At 39.8% G+C, this 12,128-nt stretch overlaps 1 protein-coding gene across 2 annotated transcripts in view; it reads right to left on the bottom strand.

The window, feature by feature from the left end:
• Window positions 1–12,128, bottom strand: part of PDGFD (platelet derived growth factor D) — a 149,895-nt gene that overhangs the window by 30,383 nt on the left and 107,384 nt on the right. For both annotated transcript variants that reach the window (XM_086739590.1, XM_086739591.1), the window contains exon 4: window positions 2,222–2,281. In XM_086739590.1, the coding sequence (XP_086595716.1) occupies window positions 2,222–2,281 (60 nt within the window). The remainder of the gene's footprint in view (window positions 1–2,221; window positions 2,282–12,128) is intronic.

Genomic DNA, 12,128 nt, shown 5'->3' with positions numbered 1-12,128 from the left:
GCCTCTCTTTTGCTCTGCCAAGAACAAGGCGCTAGCTTTAGAAGAGCTTGTGCTTGTCTTAATCTGCCTTCTGAGAGGGCATCCAAACAGAGGGCAAAAGGAAGAGTGAAATGCAAGAAGCAATGAAGAGCAAAGATTTTCCACATTAGATACTTCTTCTACGTTTCTTAAAAGCACTGAACACATTTTAATTTGATTTAATTTCATGGGACATAAAGGTGTATTTTTTTTTTGTGAGTGTTCTTACCCTTAATTTCTGTTCCCTCATTCTTTTCTATTTTCTATCTGTATTGTGATGCTGACAGGCAGTTCAAGGTGCGTCATAGTTGTTTGTTGGTCACAACATTACTTCACAAACAATGGAAACTAACCTAACAAGGAGTGAATGTTGTTTCCTTTTTTTTTTATTCTGGATTTGCCATGTTGTGTTAAGGGAAGAAGTATTGATTTTAACTTCCTGAAAAAAACAAAACCAAAATATGACTCTGTGATATGACCTCAGACAAGGAAGGGAGAATTTGCTCACTCTCAAATTTTCAATCTGAGAGCTACAAGGTAACTCTCATTGTAATGTAATGTACCCAGATCCTTAAATTAGTCTTTGGGTTGCCTGTGGGTTTGAGAGGCAAACTTAGATCTGCCATGTTAACTGAGTATCAGCAGAACATATGTCATCTTGTCAGCAACTGACAGGTCTGAGTTTGTCCTGCCCTTCAGGACCACAGTAGAATCCCTGGACCTTTCTCTCCTGAAGAATTCAGATGTCCTCAGACTTTTTCCTCGGTGCCTTTGGGAAAAATTACTCAACCTCTCTACCTTATTTTCCCTGAGGATAAGAAAGGCCTAGTAGTGGAAGAAGATATGTTTTATTAGATAGGGAGTGGCATGGGAAAACCAATGAAAACCAATGAAGGGTTCTGCTTCTGTTTTAGCTGTGGTTTCCATGTGACCTTGGGCACCAGCCTGCTACCTATAATATTTGTACTGAACTTCCCCACCTGTAATACATTAACAACAACCTTTCAGAAACAAACAGATATGAAAGATAAATAAACATTTTTTTCCAATATGAAAAGAATGCAGGATTATTGTTTGGCGTATTGTGCGCCTTATGATGTTAAGGAGGATAACTAAGATGGCGTTCATCATATACTTGATCTCATTTTCATAGTTACCTGATGAGGGAGCCCTAGACTTACATTTTCAGTTGTCAACCTACCATATTTTTACACAATTAGTAATTAGTTCAAGGCTATCAAGGCGTCATATCATGAAGGGCAAGTGTCATTTGCAAACTCAGTGGTAAACACGAGTGAGACTGGCTTAATCTCTTCTCATTTTGGCAATACGGAATTTTGTTTCTACTTACTGACTGGCTTGGAAGCTAATCAGTAGAATTTACCCATATTTTATTTACTGCTCCTCCACTGGCAACTCCTGGCAGCTACAGTAACAAAGGTGCCATCACTAAATCCTCTTGCATGAATGCTCCAAACATTCGTCCCAAATCTGCTTTAAGTGCTTATCCTCATCTCATGTGTTTTAAGAGGAGTTCACAAGAGCTGTGCCATGGTACTGACCAGCCAGCAGAGCACACAAACTGCCTGCATTTTGAATTCTGATGCTACCTTGTCATTCCCCAGCATTTAACTTTACTTAGGAAATGAAAGAGGGGACAGATTTTTGGCCAATGACAAAAATCAAATGTAATGAAGAGAAAATATAAAATCTTATACTGAATTACTTGTTTTCCTTCTTTTTTTTTTTTTTACTCAAGTTTCATTTCACTGCTGAATACGGAGACTTCAGATATAATATTTTATTACAAACACTTTACAAAAATCTCAGTATTGACAATGAAAAGCTACATCAATATTCCTGCCAGTCTGTTTTAAGTATAGTCTTCTACTTAGGTCCAGATATTTTACAATGGAAAATTGCAAGGAGTTTATATTTTGCATTTTCATCTTGGCAGGATGAGTTTGAAAGCAAGAAATGTTTCCTAATGAGTATCTCATGTGGTTACAACAGCTGATGTCATATTCTGAATCTTTTCTCCTCAAAAACACACTGGTTGACCTCAGCACGAGTTGGATAAACAACTATTTCATATTCTGCCAAAGGTGAATACATGGTTCCTCTGTGCAGGTGCCATTTTAGTGAGCTGGATTCAAGCCATCCTATCAATCCATCCATGGGCAAAATACTAACAATTACTTACTGAGACAGAGCTTGTGACTGACTCCCAGTTGGTTTCTGAGGCTGCATGCTGGAAATCATCCTAAAGGGAAAAACCCACAGGAAAAATCACCATTAAGGCAATGTCCTAAATTAACTGCAGAACATAAAATTGTATCAGCATTCAACATCTGCCACCTTTTTTAACCCTCTTTAATGGAAGAGGCCCTTGCCATGTGTCACTCCTAAATAATGCTACTTCTGTTTAGGTTCCTCCCTTTTCATTGTTTATAAACTAGCTCCTTGTGAGCTTGCTGGGGCAGGAATAGGTCTTATTATTGTTTGTCATATGATATACGCTGCTCTGCATAGCAGGACCTAATCTGGTCAAGCCCATTACATTTATCTTCCAACATAAATATTAAACACCACGTCTATATGTCTACAATCAGAGTATTAACGCTGTTCCCTAAACTGATCCACTCTGGAAAGAATGTGGACATGCTAATACCCTGGTACTGCTTAGCCAAGGTGAAAAGCAGGGTAATCTAATCCATTTGAAATGTAGTCCTAACACCACTGTCCTGCTTTTGGTGCTTGTGCTGAACAGGACTTGCTCATCTGTGCAGAGCACTAAATGGCACTCTCTCCTTTACATCAAAAAACAAACACACAGCACATTCACATTAGAAGTGCCATCGCACAAAAACCTCTGGACATTTATGATTAATCTGAGCACAGGAATGGGATTCATCTCGTCTACCTCTGGACATCATATAAAGCAAACATCTAAGCTAGTCACTCTTGTTTCCATTTACAGCCAACTAAAACTAGCATTTTTTAGGGTGCAAATCATCTGATCTATTAGAGAATTTAATTTGGGATAACATTGCATCATAAAAATGCTTTTTAAGTGTCCATTTTCTATAAAGAGAGCTTGGGAGGACTAGCTTAGAAACAGATGTCAAAATTGTACATATTGACATGTGGTCACCTGAATCCCAATCCACTTGTCTGACCAGTGATGGGCAATCATTATTTAAATAATGAAGGAGCCATTTCTTTAATCTTTTGGCAGTTTTACTCATTTCCAACTGGAATAATTAAGCCATGAAAAATGGAAAAAAAATGTAGCATTACAGAATGGTTATTAAACACACACATGCTGTGAATAGCTAATGAGCAGCATGAATAAGCAGGTAAGGAAAGTGAACTGAAGTAACAGCATACCAAGATTTTAATTTCTAATAACAGAATTTATAATGAAAGGAATTAAGGAAGATGGATCAATGCCTGGTCTCATCATTTTATACTAAGTCTGTATCTGCCATGCATTTTTTAAGTTGGCAACTGAAAGGCAAAATGGAAGGGTGGCTCCTCAGCTGATGTCCTCTAGACTCAGTGCTGCACTGGAACACGCATATATGCATATGTTAAATTATTTCTTAGGAATGGAAAAGAGAAAATTGACCACATAATCTATCTGCTAATTCATCAATAAAATTCTCCTTCAGTCAAGAAGAAACAGAGCCGCTTTCAGATCCAGACTCAATAAACATGGTATTTTAATATTTTTCATTTGCTACAGAAAAATATTCAAATGTCTCAGAAGTCACAAGATTGTTTATTCAATATTGTTACTGTTTCTCCTTCCTTAAAATGTTCCTTTCTCTCAAATTTGAGGCAGCAAAATTGTAGTAATTTTTCAGTATTTAAGATCAATAGAAGTTAAGAAACCCCATCGCACTATAGTGTCACTAAGTGACCACTTAAACTGCAGGGCTATTAAAATGTTAATCATTAAAGTGGTCATTTTCTTCTAGCAATACAGAAGCAAAATATTATTGGTGAAATTTTTAATGCATATTTCTTTTAACAAACAGTAAAGAGCAAATGCTATGATCAGGTCATAAATAATTCAGGAGCAGTGGGCTACCTTGGCCACATTCTCTGTACATTTGGTTGCCCAGTTCTTGACAAGCCACTATTTAAAGTACATAAAAATGGATTTGAAAAGCTCATGGATCCTCTGGTAACCGTTGCCAGTTGCAAAACTTGGAAATAATTTCCCCTCTGTCATTAGCTTCCATTTAGCACTTCCAGAAAAAAAAGTGGCATTGAGTTCTGAGGCATTATTTTAAAACAGGAACAATCTGCCTCATTGAATGTCTGGAGAAGATCGTAGACAAGGAATAATTTTGTGTTTGAAGTGATGGTCCCCTTGTGTTATCTAATTGTAGATACCAAAACTGTTTCTTTAGTCTATGATTCTTTGAGATGGTTGATGCCAGGGAACCCCTCCAAATCTCTGAGATAGACATGTGTACCACCTGCTTCTTGGATCTCAAACCTGATGACTGCACATTTTGACTCTGATTATATTTCATCTGCATAAACTGTTCACAACTATATGGCTTTGTTCCACCATCACTCAAGGCAGCTGCAGTCATTCTTGGCTTCTCAGAGCTTTCAGCCTCTACAGTTTGAAGATTATTATTATCTATGGCTTCTGCTTGCAGCTATTTCAGTAATAGTATCAAAGTGGTTCTCATCATTACAAAACCCTCTCCTCCTTTCTCACCATTGTCCCTAGCAGAACCTGAAGGACAAATCTATTTTCAGTGCTCTCTATGCAATTCATATTACCTTGTTTACATGAACTTGCATATGACCACTTGGCTATTGTTTTTTCATTATTGAAAATGAACTTCAGGTTAAAACAATTTTAAAAATTACATCTTTTTTTTTTTTTAATTGAATACAGGAAAAACAGAGTGGCAATAATTTGTCTATATCACCCTAATAACAGTGCTTTTATTTTCATATGTGTGTCATGGTAACATAACAACATCACATGAGACTTCAGCAAAGCATCGCATTAACTGTTCTACAAGCAGCAAAAATCCAGGCAAAGCAACAAGGCTACCAATCATGGTTTGATAGCAGCTACTTTTATTGAAGAAAAACGACTTCCACACCTCAACTTCGAAAATTACACCTCAGCAAGGCAAATCCTGAGTCAGTCCTTAGAGTTAAATATGTATGGACATTGATATATTGTTCTTGGCTCTGTTTCAGACAAAGATAAGCTACTCTCTCCTTCGCAGACTGACTTTGTCTATAGCCTGTCGCCCACCACTGATCTCCAATAACTGACAAGGAGTCATGGGGAATACTCTCTGTTTTAGCTAGGTCTTTCACAAGTGGAGATCATGAGGCAAAATCACTGCTAGCCAGGATATATGAGACTGCAGAGCCAGAGAGCACTGGTTGCTGAGGAAGATGGTTTGCAACCAGGGTTCCATGACCTGCAGAAGCACAGGCTCTGCAGGGCTCAAGCCATGGGGTTTGGCAGGGTCAGTAGGAACAGGGAGGCATCAAGAAGACACCAGAGGTGAACCTGGGAAGCTCACCATTTGAGAAGCATGTTATCCATGACTTACTTTGTTGTACCACAAATATGGTAAAATATGTGAGTCCTCCCAGCCACGCTGAATTACTGCCTGACCCTCAAATTAAAAGCAAGAAGCACTTTTTAATATTTCTGTGATTCTTCAACATCTACGAGGCATGATGCCCAAGATAGGTAATAACCACCACAGGATGGGCACAACACACTGGCAGCTCTCTCCAGTGAAAAGAAGCAGTCCCACATGTCTATAAAAATTCTTCTCTGAATTATTTTCTTTTAATGTGCAGGCATGTTCAAAGAGGTCCAGTACAGAAAAAAAAGAAGCTGAGCTCTCTCACAGCAACATAAGAATTAGGGACTAGGACAATGGAAGGTCATTAAGGAAAACCTAGGGTAAATTACAATTTGAAGAATTGAAGAATTATGATAACATTTTGATTAATAAAAGGATGCTCAATGATAGCTATTTTCGAACAATACTAAACATGCATCTACTGCATTCAGAGATGTTTTCAGACAGGTAGCTGATATGCGGATAAACTTGTAGTTAGTAATAATACATTACAATAATCTGGAAACAAGGTCTTTCTATTTTTCTCTGTAACAAGCAATAGTACCAATATTTTCTTTGATCATTGAATTTATAGATATTACATTTTATATATGAAGCAACAGGTATTTCAAGCAAATAAACCCCAGACTCAGACCACACTATGTAACAGCAACAATCTTAGGTCAGTAAGAGGCAAAAGAAAGTCATAGTTCCATTAAAAAAAATGCTGTGATAAATACTCAAGTTTGTACACTTCCACTGATTAATTATAACTTCTCATGCAGCATTTTGTACACTCCAATTTCTATTCTTAAGGACAAATAAAAGCATAGAGATGTACAGTCTGAAATATATTTTTCTTTTACCATACTTTCAATCCATCATATTGCTAGGTTTCATTTTCCTATCAGAATGATATTTATTACGACTTCTAAGGATGCTGAAAGACACCTATTTTCCTACAGCAGGCTACTCACTAGGAAGTCAGAGGCTGCTTTTTTCTTACCTACACTAATGGCCAAACCACTGCTCTATTCAGTTCTGGTGATCAGGCTTTAAAATAAAAGATGCTGAATTTGGAAAGCATGCAACAATGATTATTTGTAATCTGGAAATCATAACTTGCAATGAAACACTAAATGGAGGCCCATGTCTTTCAAGAAGGTTAGAGGTAACCTAACCTCTTCTCTCCAGAAAATAACCTGCAGTTAGCTGCAAGAGGCCGTTACCCATGTCAACAAGCTCTTTTATCTAGCAGTGCAAGCATTTAACAAAACCAGGTGGCTGTAATATTCAAACTGCAAGTATGAGCAAATTTTACCAATTATTGGCAACTGTTACTGGAACAGATAGCAAATGAACAAATAACTTTAACCATATTGAATATTCTTTTCTATTGTTTGGTGTAGTCCCATGAAGGCAGGTCATCCGTGTCACCACTATTTCAAAGTCAGTAACAAAGAGTCAGACAGCCACCAAAGTGTCTGATCCCAAATGTGATAGTATGATTCTTGTCCTTTAAAAAAAAAAAGGCACAAACTGAGTTTCTGAAGCCTAGTTGCCACAACCTATGAGTAGCTACAGCCTTATCAGTTATGACTAAGTTAATACTAGTGCAAAATGACATACAAAATCACTCTTGATTTGTTCTGACACATTTACGAGCTATAACTGAGCAGGAAGCACAAGACACTTAAAATTTCAAAAGTTTAAGGCTGTAATAATGGTTTAGGTTAACTGCAGTTTGATATATTTCTTTATGAAAAGTTGAAGTAAAACTGAAGCAGAAAAATATACTTAGTAACAGTTATGTTTGGTCAATACCTCCCTTCATTCTTCACCTAGTTTTGGAATTAGGCATTGCTGTGTGCATATTATAAGAGTGCACAAGACATTGACATTTAAATGATCTCTCTAAAATGTCAGATAATACTTGCTCAAATGAGACAATAGCTATACCTCTGAAAAATCAGATGTCATCTAACACTACACAGCCCGTGAGCACCCCATTTGATGCACGTACTCAGAAGACTTCACTGCTGTGCCGTGCGAATTGTGCATTATCTCCAATTTTCTATTTATCACAGAGGTCTTTGTATCTCCGTGTAAAAGGGATTTTGTTTGCTAATAGATACTCTGGTGCATACTGCAGTTATGCAATTGTAAACAAAATATAAATGAACTAACATTAATTTTAAATACTCGACAATCCCTCCTTTGTCATTTTTACCTGAATGGTAAATTTTACCTCTGTATTTAAACACTGGGACACAAAATTTGAAAGCTTTTCCATCATCACTGATTATTTTAAGCAACTCCACCATCATAAACAGCTCACTGTGCATTTTGAACCTGGTTAGGTTTTCTTTGCTCCTTCCAGTCCCTCAGACTGGTTGGCTGTTTCCAAGCTAAATTTATCTTTATTGCACTTATGTAAGTGCCAGCTTTGTCCTTTTCTTCCTCTCCCAAGTTTGCTTCCTGTAGTACTTCTGAAGAGACGTTCTCTCTCCTCTCAGCATCCGTTTTATTACACTAAGCAAGCCAAGTTGTCTTGGCCCTCAGTAAGAAATGTCCCCTTTTCCCCTGACTGTCCTGTAGCTGTTCCCTGAGGGCAGTCCAAAAAAGATGTGGTTGCTCTGTACTATGGAGACTGAAGATGTACAAAGTATTCCAGGAAAGATGCAACTACTGCCTCACTGGTGCTATGCCTAGTACACCCAGAAATCTCTCTTCTTGGCTAACCAGTGAGATGCCATTTAACAGCAAATGGCTTTGTTATTAGTCTCTCCATGAGTGACCTCTTTGCTCTTTCTGGGCTGTTACATTTCACTGCAAATCAGTTCTCTGGTGTTCAAGGTCATCCAGTTATCCTCTCCGATATTCTGATTTTTGATTCATGAGCAACGCACTTCAGCTCTGTGTGTACTGCAAAAGTCATTAAAATGCTACTCTGACAGATTGTGCTCCAGTCCCTAAAAAAAAAACAAAATAAAACCGATCATAAGACCAACCCTTTAGAAACTCCCATTAGTGAGCTCTCCCTGCCTAGATACTCCCTTTTGCTTTACAGTACACTGTCTCCCCGTTGACTACCTTGTGGCTCTTTTATTAATTGCCACGTCCTCCAGCGTGATTGTTTCCTGCATGGCACCGGGTGAGATGCTCCTCTGAAGTCCCATTAGATTTGCTATAGAACATTTTATTCCTCTTCAGACTATTCTCCAGTCTGGCATGAGCTCCTTTGATCAACGTGGATTTTTTTTTCTAGTTTCCTGTATCTTTAACCACCTTCTCTGCTGACAAGTGCCCCATAAGCTTTCTAGGTCAGACTAATGAGCCTGCAGCTGCCCCGGCCACTCTCCTGCCATTGATGATACAGACCGCCACTGCATTCACCATTTCCATGTGAGCCCTGGATCACCTTATCTCACTCCAGAGATGCAAGCCAAGTGTGCTAAGCTAAGACTGCGGCTGCTCCCTGCTCCCTTTATATTATTATTACATAGAAAGGGAGACTTGCTTTCAGCAGTGACTCGTTGTGCCTTATGGTCTGCAGTGGCAGTGGAGTGTGCTGAAGGCGATCGGACTCTTCTCTCACCTCAGTTCAGTGTCTAAGCACACCTGTGCCATGGTACTGTCCCAGTTTGCAGAGCTTGCTGGTCCCCCTGTGATGTCCCATACTGGCTCTGCTGGGGTGGTGGGGAGTGGACGTCAAGAGGGGTCCTGGTGAGTGTGATGCCACACATCAAAATGGTGTTGGGGAGCTGCCAGGTGGAAAAGAGCTTGAGAGAAGCAATCCCAGGAGCCAAAAAACTCGCTCCCAGTTCAGAGTCCATTGCCCTTGAGAGGACTTTGGTGAACTGTCACACTGACTGACAGGGCTTTGGAAGCAACCTCCACGGTAATAGGCTAATCTGCCCTGAGCAAAACAGAAAAAGCTGACACTTCACTTGCCTGGAAGTGTCCAGGTGGGCAAAAAAGTCTTTCAGAGTTAACAGAAGGCAGTGACAGCTGGTTATTTCGGGTCCTCCTTCTTGGCCTGACTCATACCAAATGAGAATGTACAGAGAGGCCCCAGTACTGGGGTTAGAAGGAAAAATATTAATAAACAAAAACCTCCTAGGAGCTAACTATTCATTTTCTGTCTTCTTTCCACTTGAGTTTCTACTTTTTAAAATATAGATTTAAGTACACTCTATAATCAATGGAAAATAATCATTAACCAATAGAGCTTAATTTAATTTAATATTCCAAGTTTTCCATTGTTCTACTAGGAAGATCTGCTAAGTGCTCTGACTTGCACACTTACATTTTCAGATGCGATTTGGGAGAGACATAGGAGGAAGAATAATAATAATGAAAAACTCTAATGGAGCTAAGCAAATTTAATTCCAAAGCTGAGGACACAATGTAAAAAGGTACTGGTAAGGGACATTAGCTGTCCTTGCAGCAATCCCAGCCTATTGATTTTTTTGTGAAGGATCCATTTGTTTTTGAGCTATGTCCCAGAAGATGCTGTTTAATTCTGCAGCAAGCATGCAGCAGGAGCGTGTGTTACGTTTCACAGATAATGCAAAGCAAAACAATTTGGTCACCCTCCTGCTTTGACTGGAAGGCATTACGTTTTTCAGAACAACAGAAAAGGACTGCTACACAAACTTTCTAAGACAATAACAATAATCATAAAAACAGGAAGAATACATCATCTCTGAAGAATACAAGAACCAGTTCCTCTCAGCTTTTCCAGGTTTTTGACGGGATCAAAAGCAGTTGATTTATTTCGAACGGCAAGAGATACTGCTTATTTGGAATTTCTTTTCACTTGAGTTTCACCAACAGCTAGAGTAAGGAAAAGAAAACTATTCAGACTGGACTTCCAGCCCCAGACCTATTCCTAAAACTGTCATTGCTGTTAAAGCTAAATAGGAATAGTCATGCTTCTCATTTCTTTTATGTGTTATTCTTATGAACAGCAATTACAAGTGACACTACTACGGATGACGACTAGATAAAAAGAAAACACCTTATATTTGCCACATATTTGTAAATGATCTGACCAAACCATGTTATAATTTTTTTTACCAAAAGCCAATCTGGGAAATCCTTTTAACCAATAAATTGAGGCCATGATCTCAGGACCAGGAAGGTGTGCGCTGGCTCAGAATTAGTGCATGACACATTTTCTTTACATTCAGATTAAATATAAGCAAAACCAAATAGGCTAAGGATGGCTGTAGAATTACAATGGGTAAAATATTTTTCAAGCAATGAAAATAAAGAGGAACGATTGTGGTTGATTGACCCTGGCTGGATGCCAGGTTCTCACCAAAGCCACTATATTGTTCCCCTCCTCAGCTGGACAGGGGACAGAAAATACAACGAAAGGCTCCTGGGTTGAGATGAGGACAGGGAGAGATCATACAGCAATTACCGTCATGGGCAAAACAGACTGGAATTGGGGACGTTAGTTTAATTTATTACCAATCAAATTAGAGTAGGTTAATGAGAAATAAAAACTAAATTTTAAAACGTCTTCCTCCCACCCCTCCCTTCTTCCCAGGCTCAACTTCACTCCTGGTTTTCTCTACCTCCTCCCCACCAGTGGCTCAGGGGAACGGGAAGTGGGGGTTATGGTCAGTTCATCGTTGTCTCTGCCGCTCCTTCCTCCTCAGGGGAAGGACTCCTCACACTCTTCCCCTGCTCCAGTGTGGGGTCCCTCCCATGGGAAACAGTCCACCATGAACTTCTCCAGCATGAGTCCTTCCCATAGGCTGCAGTTCTTCATTAACTGTCCAACATGGGTCTCTTCCATGGGATGCAGTCCCTCAGGAACAGACTGCCCCAGAGTAGGTCCCCCATGGGGTCACAATCCCTGCCAGGAGCCTGCTCCAGTGTGGGCCCTCCATGGGCCACAGCCTTCTTTGGGCACCTGCCTGTCCTGACATTGGGTCCTCCATGGGCTGCAGGTGGATCTCTGGTCCTCCATGGGCCTCCATGGGCTGCAGGGGACAATCCGCTTCACCATGCAGGGGAATCTCTGCTCCGGTGCCTGGAGCACCTCTTCCTCCTCCTTCTGCACTGACCTTGGTGTCTGCAGGGCTGTTCCTCTCACACATTCTCACTCCTCTTGTCTGACTGCTGCTGGTGTTGTGCAGGGTTTTTTTCCCCTTCTTAACTGTGTTACCGCAGAAGTGCTACCACCGGCACTGATGGGCTCGGCCTTGGCCAGTGGTGGATCCATCTTGGAGCTGGTTGGCATGGGCTCCATTGGACAATGGGAGGAATCTTCTAGCAGCTTCTCACAGAAATCACCCCTGTAGCCCCCCTGCCACCAAAACCTTGCCACACAAACCCAATCCAACAGTTTATTTCAGTTTTATACTAATGACCTGGACAATGTCACAGAAGCTGAAGCTGGAAAAAAAAATTAGAAGCTGGAAAAAAAGAAAAAGAAGTTGTAAACACTATTTAATACAAAGAAATATG

The sequence above is a fragment of the Chlamydotis macqueenii genome, chromosome 1 (assembly GCF_036417535.1).
Source record: "Chlamydotis macqueenii isolate bChlMac1 chromosome 1, bChlMac1.mat, whole genome shotgun sequence".
Taxonomy (NCBI): domain Eukaryota; kingdom Metazoa; phylum Chordata; class Aves; order Otidiformes; family Otididae; genus Chlamydotis; species Chlamydotis macqueenii.
This window is presented reverse-complemented; position numbering and strand designations above follow the sequence as displayed.